Source organism: Anomaloglossus baeobatrachus, chromosome 4 (assembly GCF_048569485.1).
Source record: "Anomaloglossus baeobatrachus isolate aAnoBae1 chromosome 4, aAnoBae1.hap1, whole genome shotgun sequence".
Taxonomy (NCBI): domain Eukaryota; kingdom Metazoa; phylum Chordata; class Amphibia; order Anura; family Aromobatidae; genus Anomaloglossus; species Anomaloglossus baeobatrachus.
In genome coordinates, this window is record NC_134356.1 from 429715450 (window position 1) to 429734381 (window position 18932).

The 18932-nt window shown below is 46.7% G+C and overlaps 1 protein-coding gene across 1 annotated transcript in view; it reads left to right on the forward strand.

Annotated features, from left to right (window-relative positions):
• SHANK3 (SH3 and multiple ankyrin repeat domains 3) overlaps positions 1–18932 on the forward strand; it is a 617492-nt gene that overhangs the window by 321107 nt on the left and 277453 nt on the right. Inside the window, 4 exon segments of the mRNA XM_075345440.1 lie at positions 12476–12584; positions 14612–14763; positions 15637–15804; positions 16878–16994. Of these exon segments, the coding sequence (XP_075201555.1) occupies positions 12476–12584; positions 14612–14763; positions 15637–15804; positions 16878–16994 (546 nt within the window).

An 18932-nucleotide genomic window follows, 5' to 3' on the forward strand; every position in this document is an offset into this window, starting at 1 on the left:
ATGGCACAGGTTTTTGCTGTGGGTTTTGCGCTCTGCGTCTCCATGTATTAGCAGGTCCCTGTCTTACTTACCCCTCCGTGCACCTGCTGCTTCTGTGACAGTGCTGCACACATTAGACATATCAAGCACGCTCCCTCTTTCCCAGCATTATATGTGCAGCGCTAATTAACATAAATATTTTTCTGGCAGAAATCATACTTTGCCATCTTCTGAATGCACAGACTTGTTTTATACAAGGCAAAGTATTTAATATCCTGTTTGAATAAAGCGGAATCAAATATTTAACATGGTTACACTTCTAGCTGACGGGCATTTACTGAAATTGCCAGCTGTCTGGTGGTCGGGGCATTGTGTGCCCATTCAGAGCGGAAGCTGTGAGGCATGAGATGTTCTGTGCCTCATAGATCACTGGTATTACCAATTACTTAGTGGTATAAGTAAATAAAGGTTGTTTCCTCTAAATACATTTTTGGGTTCCTTCAGACGTAACCATAGTTGATTTGCCTTTCAGTCTCAGCTGAGCATAATGTTGACAAGTGTGGGCATTCAGAAATGTGAGCAAAATATCCCTTCCTTATGTGTTAATGGGGTCGTTTCTATAGCATATGTGTGGCGCCCCTGCGGCTTAAGGCGCCACAGGGTACTGCACCTCACCAGAGGTGCAGTATTCATCTCGGATATGGAGGAGGTCATCACCGGTAAACAACCAACAACACACTCAACCAAGACATAACACGGGAGTTCTTCCACTGGGACTGGGCTAGGGTAGGTGCTGGGGTAGCCATCACGAGGCATGGGACCTCTGGTCCACTAGTTCAGGAACCCGGGAGGTGGGGCACCAACAGGGGTAGTAAGGAGCCATCTCACACTTTAGTCAGTCTGTTCCAGGCGCAGCAAGTGCCAGATTGCACTCAGGAGGAGAATAATAGAGACACGGATAGTTCGGGACCCGTGGTCTGGAGCTGGAGGCTCGACCCGGGTTCTTAGGAGAGAAGGGGGATCCCAGGATTTGCGGGGAGTGCAGAAGGCACCCGTGACCCATTCCACGGTACAGGAGCTGGGGTGGAGGGAAACACACAGAGGGAAACCCCGGCCACGTCCTCCGAAGTATCCAGGATTGGCTGAAGCCTATCACAGCATAGCTCGGTGCTCCAATGGCAGTGTGCTTCCAGTGAGTAAATACCTTGAACTGCACACTATGTGTCGTACCGTTACTGCCAGCACTTCCAACATCGCGCCCCTTCGCCATAAACGACTACCACTCCTATCATCCTCCCTGGGGCCAAGCTCTACCTGTGGAGAGCTGCAACACCCGAGCTGCATTACCATCCTCCCCAGAAGAGACAGACCCTCCGCAGCAGCAACTCCCATTATAGCCGCACAGCACAGGTGGCGTTACAAACAACTACTCCCATCCTCCCCATCCCCATCCTTTATTTACACTACCGGTTTCATGGAACCGGGCAAGTCCACCGTGGCGACCCAGGAGAAGAACCGCGGCCCGATGACGGGTAACCTCCGACCCCGTGGGCGTGTCATATGCATGAACCCAGTAGTGTAACTAGAGTCCAGTGGGCCTCGAAGCAGAATTTGGACCTGGGCCCTCAACTACATGTTGCTCAGATGTATAGCCCCTTGTAGCGTTCTAAATCCTATAAAGACATTCATGTTCCTCCACCCCCATAATGTAATAATGTCCTCCATCCTGTACTAATGTTATTCATCCTGGGCCCCTTCCTGGTATCATGTCCTCCCCCTTCTGGTAATGTTGTCCCCCCATTGTGGGCACCTTTTAGTAATAATGTTCAGTATTCCAGGCCCCTTCCTGCTGTAATATCCACTATCCTGGGCCCTTTGCAGTAATAATGCCACCCATTCTGGTGTAATGTTCCCATCATGGCCCCTTCCATGAATATATGTCCGCCATTCTGGCCTCTTCCAGTAATAATTAGCCCCCTCCTGGGACCATCCTGTAATAATACTTCAGATCCTACCTCTGTTTTATAACACATTTTAAAAAAAAGAAACAAAAAAAAGAAACATTCTTCTCATCTTTCCCTACTCCCATGACACACAGAGTCCTGCAGATTAAAAAGACCCCCCGACCAGGGGAGAGTACATTAAAAGGGTGAAATGTATTCTTCAGCTGGAACAGGGAGTGTATGAAAGAAGGGGGAATGTTAAAATGTTTGAGAAGCTATGGTCTCCTTGGCTGCAATGTGAATAGGACGAGTGATGGACCAGTAAACTGGTTTGGGACCGGGATAGCCGTCGGAGACCTCTGATGTGTGTGTTTTGTTTTATATGTGTTACTAGTAGTTCCTCCTGTACGTCGGGATGAACGGGATGGTTGCGATACTACAGTTGGAGAGTATTCTAAAGGCCGCTTTACACACTGCGATATCATGACCGATATCGCTAGCATGGGTACCCGCCCCCATCTGTTGTGCAACACGGGCAAATCTCTGCCCGTGTCGCACAACATCGGCCGGACCCGTCACACTACTTACTTTCCCTGCGACATCGCTGTGACCGGCGAACCGCCTCCTTTCTAAGGGGGCGGTTCGTTTAGCGTCACAGCGATGTCACTGAACCGCCGCCCAATAGAAGTGGAGGGGCGGAGATGAGCGGGACGTAACATCCCGCCCACCTCCTTCCTTTCGCATAGCGGCCGGGAGGCAGGTAAGGAGAGCTTCCTCGTTCCTGCGGTGTCACACAGAGCCATGTGTGCTGCCGCAGGAACAAGGACAACCTCGTTACTGCTGCAGTAACGATATTTGAGAATGGACCCCCATGTCACCGATGAGCAATTTTGCACGTTTTTGCGATGATGCAAAATCGCTCATAGGTGTCACACGCAACGGCATCGCTACAGAGGCCAGATGTGCGTCACAAAATCCGTGACCCCAACGAGATCGCTGTAGCGATCTCATAGCGTGTAAAGCCCGCTTAAGTGTGTACTAAATGGGATGTAGTATTGGGGAGGACTGTTGCTGCCGGGTTGAGGGGGGTGAAGGGGGCGGGAGGGGGAGGGAAAGGGGTAATAGATATGATAAACTTAATTTGGATGCCGATTTGTTTTACTGTTATATGTACAAGTATTCTGTTTTAATAAAAAAGTATCTGATTAAAAAAAAAAAAAGAGTCCTGCAGATTACCGTACTTTCGTGTGCATGCTATGGGTAACACATGATGTCACTGCTATGTGACTGGCTTGCTGATGTCAGCTGCCAAACTCTGAATGGCCAGCTGCGTGTATTGCAGTGCAGGGATCCGGCGGGTCTGTGTGCCGCAAAACATTTCACCTGAATGTGTCTGAACGTGCATTCTCCGTCACGTATCCAGCTGAAATGGGCACTGGTGTGGGCAGACCCTCCACCAAATAGGCCAATCGTTACACCCCTGCATGAACCTCCACAAATCCTTTTCAGATGAATGGTACAGTCACAGAATTGTTTTTCAAATCTGCCGCATGTAATTTTACCCTCTCATTAGCACTTTTTCTTTTAAAAATAAGACTGCAAACATTTGTCAGTCCCATGTACGGTATTTTATAGACTTGTTTGTTTAGGCTCACATCCATAGAACAGTGCATACAATTAGACTTAATTGCTTCCTATTCCTCCTCCTCCAGTGTTTTCCCGATTATTCATTCCTTTCTCAAAGCTTTATTGTCAGACTGTTGCTCGTAGGTGAGAGAGGGAATAAACCATGAGTTGATTTACACTTCTTTTTAAAGGTTTTTGCTATTGTTCCCAGTTGATTGAGTAGCATTACAGTTTAAAGGGAACCTGTCAGATGATTTTGCCCCTTAAACCCCCACCACTACCTCACTGATCCTCACTGTATGTACATTTTGACAAAAAGAAAAAGGAAATCTGTTTTCTGGTTTTTGCTACCTCATATGAAAGCACGTTTGTGGAGAAAAAAATCCAGCATCTTGTCCGGATGAGGTATAATTAAAATCAACTTTATTCCATATTCTTTAAACAAAATTCCAAAAAAGGGGGAAGTCATAAAAACCATACAAGATGCACGTTTGTAGAAGACGCTTACGCGTTTCGGATGTCCTTACTCATAGCTATAAAGAATATGGACTAAATTTCAACCGGACGAGTTGCTGGATTTTTTTTCTCTACAATCATGTCTCTTGGATTGCCTGGTATCCTTCCTTGCACTGCCCAGTCTTAATTGGACACAGAGAACCACACGTAAGGAGACGGGGTGAGCTGATAAAAAAAGCACTGTTTTCTACTCATATGAAAGCAGTATGATGTAGGGGCAGAGGTCCCCATTCCAGCAATGTATCATTTACTGGTCTCTGCAATCACTGTTTTATCAGCTGCAGATGTACCAGTCCTCTGAATGCTGAGTTCTGTATAACCCCACCCACACCACTGATTCCCAGCATTTGGGTACTCTGTGCATAGGCAGAAAGCTGCACATTTGTGATGGGGTGGGATTATACAGTGCACATGAATATGGAGGACTATATAACAGTAGAATAGGAAGGAATATCCAGCAATGGATAGGACAGAATTCCAAAAATGTTAAAACTTCCATGTTTATTGTACAAAAGTTTAAATTGGCAACATGACCTTGTATTAAGAAAAAGGAAAAAACAAGGATTTTTTTTGTCATAGAGGCCTGAAACCTACATGTTTCGACAGAGCCTTAAGGGGGCTTTACACGCAGCGATATTGCTAGCGATATCGCTGGTGAAAGCACCCGCCCCGACGTTTGTGCGTCATGGGCAAATCGCTGCCCGTGGCGCACAAAATCGTTAGGAGCCGTCACACGACTTACCTGCCTAGTGACGTCGCTGTTGCCGGCGAACCGCCTCCTTTCTAAGGGGGCGGTTCGTGCGGCGTCACTAAGCGGCCGCCCAATAGAAGCGGAGATGAGCGGGATGAACATCCCGCCCACCTCCTTCCTTCCGCATTGCCGGCGGCTGCAGGTAAGCTGTAGTTCGTCGTTCCTGAGGTGTCACACGTAGCGATGTGTGCTGCCTCGGGAACGACGAACAACCTCCGTCCTGCAACAATCAACGACTTTTTGAAAATGAACGACGTATCAATGATCAGGTGAGTATTTGTGATCGTTAACGGCCGTTCCTTGGTGTCACACGCAAAGACGTCACTAACGATGCCAGATGTGCGTCACGGAATCCATGACCCCGGCGATATATATCGTTAGATACGTCGTTGCGTGTAATGAGGCCTTTATTCTTGGTATAAGCTTGATTATTGCTAGGTTTATTAGTCCTCTACTGATAACTTACTGCTGATAAAACTGTCATTTTATCAAAACTACAACAAGCAGACCAGTAATTAACACATTGTTGGAATCAGGGTCCCTAAAGCTGGTGTCACACATAACGACGACGACAACGACGTCGCTGCTACGTCACCATTTTCTGGGACGTTGCAGCGACGTCCCGTCGCTGTCGCTGTGTGTGACATCCAGCAACGACCTGGCCCCTGCTGTGAGGTCGCCAGTCGTTGCTGAATGTCCAGCTTCATTTTTTGGTCGTCACTCTCCCGCTGTGACACACACATCGCTGTGTGTGACAGCGAGAGAGCGACGAAATGAAGCGATCAGGAGCCGGCACTGGCAGCTGCGGTAAGCTGTAACCAGCGTAAGCATCGGGTAACCAAGGGAAGACCTTTCCCTGGTTACCCGATGTTTACGCTGGTTACCAGCCTCCGCTCTTGCTGCCAGTGCCGGCTCCTGCACTGTGACATGTGGCTGCAGTATGCATCGGGTAATTAACCCTATGTATACTGTAGCAAGGAGAGCAAGGAGCCAGCGCTAAGCAGTGCGCACGGCTCCCTGCTCTCTGCACTGACATGTAGCTGCAGCACACATCGGGTTAATTAACCCGATGTGTACTGTACCTAGGAGAGCAAGGAGCCAGCGCTAAGCGCGGCTCCCTGCTCTCTGCACATGTAGCACAGCGACGTTATGATCGCTGCTTCTGCTGTGTTTGACAGCTAAGCAGCGATCATAACAGCGACTTACAAGGTCGCTGTTACGTCACCGAAAATGGTGACGTAACAACGACGTCGTTGTCGCTGTCGCTTAGTGTGACACCAGCTTAAGGGTACCTTTACACTTTAGCGATGCAGCAGCGATCCGACCAGCGATCTGACCTGGTCAGGATCGCTGCTGGATCGCTACATGGTCGCTGGTGAGCTGTCAAACAGGCAGATCTCACCAGTGACCAGCCCCCAGCCAGCAGCGACGTGCAAGCGACGCTGCGCTTGCACGGAGCCGGCGTCTGGAAGCTGCGGACACTGGTAACTAAGGTAAACATCGGGTATGGTTACCCGATGTTTACCTTAGTTACCAGCTGACACCGCTTAGCTTAGCGTGTGCAGGGAGCAGGAGCCGGCACTGGCAGCGTGAGAGCTGCGGAGGCTGGTAACGAAGGTAAATATCGGGTAACCACCTTGGTTACCCGATGTTTACCTTGGTTACAGCTTACCGCAGGCTGTCAGACGCCGTCTCCTGCTCCCTGCACATTCAGGATTGTTGCTCTCTCGCTGTCACACACAGCGATGTGTGCTTATCAGCGGGAGAGCAACAATAAAAAAACGAACCAGCACTGTGTGTAACGAGCAGCAATCTCACAGCAGGGGCCAGATCGCTGCTCAGTGTCACACACAGCGAGATCGCTAATGAGGTCACAAAAAACGTGACTCAGCAGCGATCTCAGTAGCGATCTCGCTGTGTGTGAAGTACCCCTAACTCTACATTATGCTGGTGGTAAATACCTGGTGACAGATTCCTTTTAAGGGTACACTCACACGAGCGTGAAAGACGGACGAGTGCAATTCAAGAAAATCTCGCATTGCACTCTGACTAATGTTAGTCAATGAGGGAGAGCAGTTGGTCAGCTTTTCTCGCATCCAGATTCTGGATGCGAGAAAAGTGGCAACATGCTGCGATCATCTGCTACTGCCGTATCCCTCGCACCCATTCAAGTGATTGGGTGCGAGAGATACATCGCACTGCACTTGGATGTTATCCCAGGGCAGTTCGATATACGCAAATACTGACAGTGGAGGAGATGGGGGATTAAGCCCTCCCTCTCCTCCGCAGCGCCCGTCTTCAACTTCACAGCTATTACCTGATTGTAAGACCGGGTCACAGTCGCATGACACTCGGCTAACGCTCGCAGCAAAGCCTGAGCCGGGGGTCTTTATCATATTGCATCCGATGCTCTCACATCGGATGCCATACGCTAGTGTGAGTCCAGCCTAATGCCTATGTGCAGGCAAGACAAGTCAACATGGTTGTATCCTACTTACTTTCAGTCTGACTTGATTGACATCCCTTAGAAAAGGTTATTTCATCCCAAGTGTTAGTTCATACGTTTCCAGAAACAGAAAATTGAAAAAATGTATTCAAATCCATATGAAACATTTTAAAACATAGCATTGCTTATGTGCTTCAAGCCTGGTGGAGACCTTACATCACGGGTGGGGAACCTCCGGCCCACGGGCCGTACGCAGCCCGCAATGACTTTTTATGCGGCCCCCTGGCACATTCCCGGGGACCGCAATACTGTGGCGGTAGCCGCGCTTTCCAGGTTGCCAGCCCCTTAAATCCCATTGTGTGATGTGAGGAAGCGCACGCTTACAGGCCTGTTGGAAGATGTTAGAATATACAGGCTCCTTCTGGGACCTGACTGCAGCCCGTACATTCTAGGCTCAACCCTGGCCCGTGCCAGCGTGCTCAGGGCTTACCTTGTGGGCAGGGTAATAAGCGCCCTGGCTCCAGTCACAGAAGAAAAGGTGTAGCAGATTTACCGGCCTCCCTGTTGTACATGCCTCCCTTATCTTAGCTGTGTGATCCCCCCCCGCCCATTCCAGTTACCCCCCCCAGTACTGCGTGTACCCCCCAGTACTGTATGTACAACCTAGTACTGTGTGTACCCCCAGTGCTGTGTGACCCATCAGTGCTATCTGTACCCACTTGGTGATGTCTAAGCTCCCCAGTACTGTCCGTACCACCTAATGCTGTCCATGCCACGGTCAGTGCTGTCCATGTCCCCTAGTCCTCTCCGTGCCCCCCTCATCACCACTGGTGCTCACCAGTGCTTTGTACGCCCCAGTGCTGTGTGCCACCCCCCACAGTGCTGGTTAGTGGCCCACAGTGCTCTGTACTTGCCACTGCTGTCTGTGCCCCCCCACTGCTGTCCGTGCCCCCCTAGTGCAGTCTGTGCCCTTCTGGTGATATCTATGCTCTCCCAGACCTGTCTGTGCCTCCCTAGTGCTACCACCTAGTGCTGTCCGTGCCGCCACCTCCAGTGCTATGGTTTTCCCCTAGTCCTGCCTGTGCCGCACTAGTGATGTATACGCCGCAGCGTCTCCTGTGATGTATACGGCCCAGCGTCTCCTGGAATGTATACGCCCTAGCATCTCCTGTGTGGTATACACCCCAGCGTCTCCTATGATATATATGCCCCAGCATCTCCTGTGAAGTGTACCCCCAGTGTCTCCTTTAATTTATACGCCCCAGCCTTTCCTGTGATGTGTATGCCCAAGACTCTTCTGGGATGTATATGCCCCAGCCTCTCCTGTGATGTGTATGCCCCAGCCTCTCCAGACTGAGACAAACCTGGAAAAGCAGTTGTGAGAAACATAATAAATATCACCAAACATCACAGCTGCACCAAACAGAAGCTTCTCCGACCATCACAGTAGGGGTGAGTTAATTGTTTGACCAAATATAGCCTGGTAGTTTTCAAGTTGATTATTTTGTGCAGCCCCCGAAGGTTCGTAGAAAATTCCAAATGGCCCCCGGCAGAAAAAAGGTTCCCCACCCCTGCCATACATCATCCCAGCTTTGGCCTTAGGGACATTAAATAAGAAACTATATATATCACTTACGCTTTATGCTCGAGCTTCTTCTCCGCTGCAGTATTTGGAATTTTTTTTTATTATTTTCTGGATAGCTCCTTTAACAATCTTTGTGTCCTATTTGGGAACAAGTGAAAGGGGAGAGGCTCCTGCTGCAGCCAGATGTCTTACAGCTGGACACAGGGTAGTGAAGATACGGGGAATAGCTGATCTACTAAGACACATAGAAAAGATTTCTTTCAAATGGGACAAAATAAAATTAAAAAGACAGAGATGAGGGATGATTCGCCTGTATATTTTTTTGTATTTTACACATTCGTTGTCTGTTTGTCGTTCCTTTTGGCTAGTTACGTGTGTGACACTTAGAAAAACACAAAAGTTATGTATTCTAATGGGGTAGGGACCACTGCACAGATAAAATTTAGAATGATTGTATTGTCACTAAAGAGAAGAAAGAAGGCATAGGGTATAATGCGTCTATTATACTGTTCCGGCATAAGCTGAGACTATACATTACAGTGCCAGCTGAGATTATCCTAATATTCATCCATCTTCTGTCCTGGATCATTTTGGTTGGTATCTAATTGGGCTATTGACAGTAGTAGGATGTTAAAGGGGTCGTCTGGACTAAGGGTACCTTCACACTTCAGCGATGCACCAGCGATCCGACCAGCGATCTGACCTGGTCAGGATCGCTGCTGCATCGCTACATGGTCGCTGGTGAGCTGTCAAACAGGCAGATCTCACCAGCGACCAGTGACCAGCCCCCAGCCAGCAGCGACGTGCAAGCGACGCTGCGCTTGCACGGAGCCGGCGTCTGGAAGCTGCGGACACTGGTAACTAAGGTAAATATCGGGTATGGTTACCCGATGTTTACCTTAGTTACCAGCGCACACCGCTTAGCTTAGCGTGTGCAGGGAGCAGGAGCCGGCACTGGCAGCATGAGAGCTGCGGAGGCTGGTAACGAAGGTAAATATCGGGTAACCACCTTGGTTACCCGATGTTTACCTTGGTTACAGCTTACCGCAGGCTGTCAGACGCCGGCTCCTGCTCCCTGCACATTCAGGATTGTTGCTCTCTCGCTGTCACACACAGCGATGTGTGCTTATCAGCGGGAGAGCAACAATAAAAAAATGAACCAGGGCTGTGTGTAACGAGCAGCGATCTCACAGCAGGGGCCAGATCGCTGCTCAGTGTCACACACAGCGAGATCGCTAATGAGGTCACAAAAAACGTGACTCAGCAGCGATCTCAGTAGCGATCTCGCTGTGTGTGAAGTACCCCTAAATCCACAAGTCAGCAGTCCCTCTATGTGTCACTGTATGTGACTGCAGACTTGTGAGTCCTCACATCTCACGCACTGTGCGTATTCTCCGATGTCAGAGCCGAGAATGACAGTCACTTGGCCGCGAATAGGCAATGTGCAGACTCCTGGCCAAAATCCGACTGGATGGGCGCAGTCTCGCTCAGTACACTTGGAATAGGCTCCAATCCAGTCAAATTCTGTACAGGATTATGCATATCACATACACGCTGCCATATGACCCCCATTCCTCGCTCTGACAAAGGCAAGGAATAACTGCAGTCTTATGGATATAGATGGGACAACCCCTTTAATAAAGGGGTGAATAACGTTTAAAGGGAACCTGACAGCAGGACTTCCCCTGTAAATTGTTAGAGTGCTGTATTAGCCAGTGATCTTTGTAACGTCTCTTATTGTATGGTTTTATATTACCTGCAAAATTGAAGTTTAATTTTGGCACTTCTGTCTCCGGACTAGTCCAGGAGTGCTGTCCCTCTGTACTTCGCTGGCATCAGAGACATCAGGGAGAAGCAGAGGGACAGGTTGTTCTCCTCCTCCCTTTGTCTATCACGTTGCCGGGGGATAATTCCACCAAAGTGCAGAGATGAGTGTCAGTACTCCTGGACTAGTCCAGGGACCAAAGTGCCAAGATTACACGCAAATTTTGCAACAAAACCTCATTTTTAATTAGGATGTTGTTATAAACCTCACTAGGAGGCTGTGACAGCAATTTATGGGAGTAAAGGCCGCTTTACACACAACGATCTCGCCAGTGATCTCGTTAGCGATGTTACATGCCCATATCGTTACTACGATTTGCTGAGATCGCTCATAGGTCGTTTTGTAGCGGTCACACGTACCCATCTCACAAACGATACTACATCGTTCAGTGATATATTGTTTGACCAAGGCGGTTGTGTGGACACTGTCACACAGCATTCTTCCCAACAATTCCGGCAACGACAGAGGCGTATAATTCTCCATAGCATACACCCTGGCATGACACCAATCAGAGCGGAGGAGGTGTGGAGCATTGCTCGTAACGACACGCCCGCGTCACTGATGACGGACGCACTAACGATGTTGTTCGTCGTTGGCAGGGTGTCAAACGTAGCAATATGTCTGCTGCGTTCCAAACGTCAAACAATATTTTGAAAATGAACGACGTGTTAACGATTTTCGCTATTTTTACGATCGTTCGGAGTTGTTCGTAGATGTCACACGCAACGATGTCACTAACGACGTCGGAAATGCATCACGAAAACCGTGACCCCGACGATATATCGTCAGATAAATCGTAGCGTGTAACGGGGCCTTTAGTCCTGTGATCGGGGGCCCTTTAATGCTTCACATGGGATGTCACATTTTTGTCTGTACATGGTTGAATATGTTTGTAGAAGTTTTGGCCAAAGGTGCAGTCAGATCTAGTTACATTTCTTCATGACTCCTGAGTACCTTACAGAGTGGTTATATTAAGTGCTGCATGCTAATGTCAGGATGACATTTGAAGGGGGCTTTACACGGTAGCGATATCGCTAGCAATTTCTAGCGATAGCGAGCGTGTAAGTACCCGCCCCCGTCGCGCATGCGATTGTTTGTGATCGCTGCCGTAGCGAACATTATCGCTACGCAGCGTCACAGATACTTACCTGGTCGGCGGCGTCGCTGTGACTGCCGAACAATCCCTGCTTCAAGGGGGAGGAGCGTTCAGCGTCACCGAAACGTCACTAAGCGGCTGGCCAATCAAAGCAGAGGGGCGGAGATGAGCAGGACGTAACATCCCGCCCACCTTCTTCCTTCCTCATTGGGGCCTGCCGCAGGTAAGGTGACATTCCTCGCTCATGCGGTGTCACACATAGCGATGTGTGCTGCCGCATGAGCAATGAACCACAACGCTAAACAACCCTTACCGATTTTTGACTTTGGGACGACCTCTCCATGGTGAACGATTTTCACCATTTTTGAGGTCGCCTAAGGTCGCTGGTAAGTATTACACGCTGCGATATCGTTAATGACGCTGGATGTGCGTCACTATCAACTTGACCCCGGCGACCAAACATTAACGATATCGTAGCGTGTAAAGCCTCCTTGACTCCGGGATTCCTCGCGTCCTGATGAGATTGTTCAGCTGTGAAGAATTGGTTGGGATCATTGTGTGTGATTGGATCTGCTCCTTTCTGATTGCAGGAACTTCTTATATAATAATATACGGTTTTTAAATGTCAATTCCATTTTATAAATCTGCTTGGTTTTGTCTCATAATTTTGTATTTTCTGTTATTTTCCATCCCTAATTTGCTTTATAGGGGAATCTAAAGAAATTCATGGAGTACATTCAGCTTCAGAATATTGAGAAGGTGACAAGGCTGCTGGAGCGGGGTCTGGATCCCAACTACCAGGATCCAGATACAGGGGGTAAGAGGCTGAGGATGGCAGCAGGGTTTACAGATGCCTTTATATCTTTGACTCTTTTTATATCTTTATCATCTTTGTAATCCATTCTTATCAATACCGCGGGTAAACTTCATGACATTTCTGAGGGAAATCCACAAAAGAAAATGGCATGCTACTGCTTTGTAAAATCACACCATGCCATCACATCCATGCAGATTGTTCTGCATGCTGTGCGAGTGGACCTGTGCACCCCATTCACTTATATCACACCATCACTAGATCATCAAATGTAGGAAGTGACCCCAATAGAACAGATACCATCCCCCAAACAGGATTCTCCAGCTCAGACAATGAGAATCCAATTGGATCTATAGCTCTCTGTTCCTCTAGCTGAGCAGCCTCGGTGATATGATTGTCTTCCTTTTATCTTTCTGTGCCTTTGCATTGTCTTGTCCATTATTGTGTGTCATATGCTGCTGCTTCCTATATAACAGGAAGGGAAGGGTTAAATCCGCACTGCCAATAGAAGAAACCAGGATGGATGAAAGCAGTAGTTTATTAAGCCTAGGCGTTTCCAAGCATGAGGCTTCTTATTTTTATGCTTGGATGTCAGTGCTAGGAGGGTTTTTTTTTTCTGATTTTAATTGTTTTTTTTTTAATGGAGTTTTGATCCTAATAAAGAAAGTCGGTTGCAGTCATCCAATAGTATGTTTTTCATATAGTTAGGGCAATTTTCACATTTTTTTTAAAGTAATCTCCAATAAATCCTCCCATAAACCATCACTATCATGTCCGCATCGCTCTTCGTAGGATTTTCCAGTGATAGAGAAAGATAGGTGACATGGTAGCGACCATAGGAGATCCTGAGTGGATGCCATGTGGCAGCCGTGACAGATAGTCACACACAAAATATACAATATGCAAACTGCAAATTCAATAAATCCAAGGGTTTGCCTTAAGATTTTTTTTTCATAAAAACAAAAACAAACAAAACCTAGCTATAGTACAGTTTTTACATTCATTTTTCATTCATTTTTGCTTATAATCTGTATTTCTGTGTTTGTTGTTGTTTTCGGCCATTCGTGTCATGCTTTAATCCATAACTCATTAGCACGTCACCGGGGTTTTCTGTCATTTCAGTTTAGTGTGACTTTCTATACCTGTCTGAATTGCTTCTATTCAGTTTCACACATGTCATTATCACATTGAATATTTTCGATATATCAATGATGGTCTGTTTGGTCATTTAATGTTAATATTTTTGTTTTATTACACCTATGTTTTCAGTGATGGCTTAAGGGGGCTTTACACGCAACAACATCGCTAACGAGATGTCGTTGGGGGTCACAGAATTCGTGACGCACATCCGGCCTCGTTAGCGACGTCGTTGCGTGTGAAACGAACGAACGACCGCTAACGATCAAAATTACTCACCATATCGTTGACACGTCGTTGTAATCTCAAATATCGTTGCTGTTGCAGGACGCAGGTTGTTCGTCGTTCCTGCGGCAGCACACATCGTTTTGTGTGACACCGCAGGAACGAGGAAAAACATTGTATCTGCGGCCGCCCGCAATGAGGAAGGAAGGAGCTGGGAGGGATGTTCCAGCCACTCATCTCCGCCCCTCCGCTTCTATTGGTCGGCCGCTTAGTGATGCCGCTGTGACACCGCACGAACCGCCCCCTTAGAAAGGAGGCGGTTCGCCGGCAACAGCGACGTCGCTAGGCAGGTAAGTATGTGTGATGGGGACTAACGATTTTGTGCGCCACGGGCAGCGATTTGCCCGTGACGCACAACCGTCGGGGGCGGGTGCTTTCACCAGCGACATCGCTAGCGATGTCGCTGCGTGTAAAGTGCCCTTTAGTGTTATATTGTTTGAAACCTTCATGTATCTATAGATCAAGCCTACAACAACGCAAGGTATTGCCTGTACTTCTCTCTATATCCATTCCATCTCTTGGTCAATCTATGAAATATTCCGCAAGTCTAGTGTGTGAGACCGTAAATGATGTTGACTACATTTTTCTGATGTCGATTTCATCCTCAGAGTGCCCGCTCACCCTTGCTGCGCAGCTGGAGGGAGGAGCAGAACTGGTTAAGGTTCTGAGGAGCGGTGGTGCGCACCTGGACTTCAGAACACGTGAGGGGCTAACGGCTCTGCACAAAGCGGTACGATACCGCAATCATGCCGTATTAATGGTAAGGCTGCACAGAAACAGAAGACTTTCAGCAATTCTTTAAAACTTCGAGCACTAGTATGTTTTGTTTTTTTACCAATTTATAGGACTTTTTTCCTCACCTAAGTAAAAAAAGTAATTTTGGACCCATACCTATCTATCTATATAAATATCTATCTATCTATCTATCTATATAAATATCTATCTATATAAATATCTATCTATCTATCTATCTATCCCTCTATCTATCTATATAAATATCTGTATCTATCTATTTATATAAATATCTATCTATCGCTCTATCTATCTATCTATCCCTCTATCTATCTATCTATCTGTCTATATAAATATCTGTATCTATCTATCTAGCTATCCATTATCTATTTATCCTATCTATCTATTCATCTATCTATGTATATAAATATCTGTATCTATCTATCTATCTATCTATCTATCTATCTATCTAAATATCTGTATCTATCTATCGCTCTATCTTTCTATCCAGTACATAGCTATCTATCCATTATCTATCTATCTATCCCTCTATCTATCTATCATCTATCTTTCATGTATCTATCTACCTATCTATCTATCTATCTATCTATCTATCATCTATCTATCCATTATCTATCTATCACTCTATCTATCATCTATCTATCCATTATCTATCTATCTATCATCTATCTATCTATGTATCCCTCTATCTATCTATCTATCTATCTATCTATCTATCTATCTATCTATCTATCTATATATACTACTCATAAGTGTTATTAAATAAAGGTCCAAATAAGTTAGTGAGGAATACTATTGTAAACTTGACTCATCTAATTGCTAACTGTCCTCTTTCTTTTACAATAATCGACACACAAACCTTTTCTTACCGGACTATCAGACCCTTTTGGATTTAGGTGCTTCTCCGGACTATAAGGACAGCCGTGGCTTAACCCCTCTCTATCACAGTGCAATGGTAGGGGGAGACCCATACTGTTGCGAGCTATTGCTGCGGGACTACGCCAACCTTGGCTGTGAAGATGAAAATGGATGGCAGGAGATCCATCAGGTGAGATATTGTATTATTTTGGGACTACTGTACAGAATATGACTGCTGCACAGTGTGCACACTTTAAAGCGTACCTATCGTTATACTTACTAGCGTACATTTCGGCAGCCTGTAATTCCTGATTCCCGACCTGCAGACTCACTATAAATATTTAGAGACCTCCTCAGCCCTACCATCTAGAGTAAACAGTGAGTATTAGACCGGGAGGAGGGGGATGCAGCTGCAGAGGAGACAGATCATTGGTCAGTGAACCCAACACATCTGTGACGTTATTCAGCAAGCATAGAGAAGAACATTAGTAATTACAGAACTAGCAGTGAAGGGAAGAGATCAGAAATAGGGAAATTAGAGGCAACATTACTACACCTAGCATACATCCACAGCTGCCCCAAGTATGATTGTAATTTTCTTTTTTGTAACGATAGGTACTCTTTAAAGACTGCTGTTAGGTTGTGATCATCATACCATAAATTACACCCTGGGTGAGATCTTGGCTGTATGACAGGTCTGATGTTCTATGATATTTTGTTGTTTCATTGGATTTAATTTTCTTAAGGGGTTTGGCTTCTAAACAACATTTATCACCTAGATGATGTAGTATGATCGGTGGGGATCTGGACCCCAATGATCACGAGATTGAGGGGTGAATGGAGCAGTAGTGACCATGGGACGCTACTCCCCTGACTGTCTATGGGAGCAGTGGTCAGGCAGGCTCACTAGAGCTGCCCTCACACTGAGGATTTGGGCACCTTCTCTTGTTTTGATCGGTGGATGTCCCAGAGGTCAGACCCCAGTGCTCAGGTGATAAGTGATATATGTTGCTTGTAGGACAACCCCTTTATAACAATCAGTGTTTCATTGCTCTTTTTATTTACAATCCTTAGCTCTAATGTTGTTTGTATTACTGTGGGTTTATCCTTTAGCCATCTGGACTGTGTGCAGTGTCTGTGGATCGCTGTGCTTGTTTGGCATTGTCTTCTTTCTTTTTCATATATTGTCTGTATTCATTAAGTATCTAATTTTTGTCTCCACTTGAAATGATGTCCTGTTCTCCGTCTTCATATGTATCATAGGCATGCCGATACGGACATGTTCAGCATCTGGAGCATCTCCTTTTTTACGGCGCTGACATGAGAGCACAGAATGCATCGGGGAACAGCGCTCTGCACCTTTGTGCTCTTTACAACCAGGTGAGTACAGTTCTGTTCTGCTAATGTATAACAGGGAATCAAAGGTTCCATTTTATGTATATGGTATTTACATTTGGGTGGACAATAAGATTGTTCCATATGTTAGTGGTTACCTTTAGTTCAAAAATTGCACTAGATTAGTCTGCAATCTTAATTCATTCATTCTAATTATCAGACCCCGTTATGTGATTTGACCCCTTATCCAAGTTTCAAATTTTTCTCTTGTGGGAGCGACTATCCTAGTAAGGCCGGGGCCACACGGGGATTACTGCGATCCCCTCGCATGACACTCGGCTCATGCGGGCAGTACAGCAGAGCCGAGTGTCATGCGAGTGTCCCTGCGACTGAGGTCTGATCGTGCGAGCGGACCTCAGATGCGAGGTGTGGGCTGGCACTGAGGAGGGGAGGGAGGAATTTATCTCCTCTCCTCCGTTGCTGGCTATTGCCATTCTCGCACTGCACTTGCGGTACACTCGTGTACCGCGAGTGCAGTGCGATTTTTCTCTCGCCCCATACACTTGAATGGGTGTGAGACAAATTGTCTCGCATTACAGTTGCAGCATGCTGCGATTGTTTTCTCGGTCCGATTAGGGCTGAGAAAATAATTGCTCATGTGTGCTGGGACATAGGGTAATATTGGTCCGAGTGGAATGCGATTTTTTTTTATCTCACTCCACTCGCTCCGATTTTCATGCCGTGTGGCTTAGGCCTAATATAGACTGGATGTGAGATCCCTTCCACATAGTACAGATTGGAGCATGGTGCTTAAAAATGTGATTATTTGCAGATCTTAGGGACACCTGCTACTTGCCCAGTTTTCATAACCTTACGACTTGTCCTTGGTTTTGTGATTTCAATGTTGAGGAGTATACTTGCTGTTTTGTGTAGATACTAATCATTGAAAAGTAAATGATTTACAATGGCTGTGTATTTCCAGTTCTAAACAATGGTTCTTCAAATTATGTCATCCACCCAGTCCTTCCCAGGGCCCTTCTAATCCTCTGTTCATGCTGCTGAGATGTAGCCGCTGGAGATCACAGTTGGAAACAGAACTTCCACTGAGCGATTTATAAAGCGACTTTGTGAGCTCCGATGTTTCCCACACTGATTTAGGGGAAAGCTTCCTTCTTGTGAACTGTTTTCTGTAGAATTACAAGAGTATTTTTACTCATTAGCTTATGTGGTGCAGAAACGGATATCAACTTGATATAAGTGCTGTCAAAATCACTCTCAATTTTACACATCTGATATACATGGTGTGACGTCTGTTTGAGGCCAGTGGCTCAAAACTGCTATTTCGGACAGACTAGGCACAAGCCACTTATTTTGGCAGAATCCTGAGACACCCTGTCACCGAGAAACCTTGTCCAGAGGTACAACCGGAGGTAGGAATAATCGCCAAGCAGGGTCAAAGCCAGGGAATCACGAAAAGAACAAAATCGGGATCAGTTAGAGAAGTCTGGAGCCTGATCAAAATTGAGATGACAGCAGGGTACGAAATTGAAAGGAAGGAGAAGCGTCCGAAAAATAGACCGAGATCAAACAGGAAAACCCCGATACAGAGCAGGAGAACTACCAGACCTAACCAGGGAAGCACAAGCTAAATCTGGCAGCTTCCATCTGACAGATGGAAGCTTAAGTAGGGGTTGGAGCCTTCTAATAGGCTGAAGCCAGGAGCTAACGATTTCAGCAGGACAGGACAGACACCCACTCTGTCAGACTGGAAAGTACTGCAGGTCCCAGGCACGCTAACCTTAGTGGATGGGAGGAGCCCATGCTGTCTAGAGTTTCTGGCTCTCATTTCTCCTCTATCACCAGCACTGACCACAGAGTGAATACAGCAGCACCTGATGACAGAAGCAGACATTGCAGGAGTAGTCTCTTGTGGAGATGTTACACGTGGTCCGAGTATGTACCACAGTTTATGGAAAGGCTGGT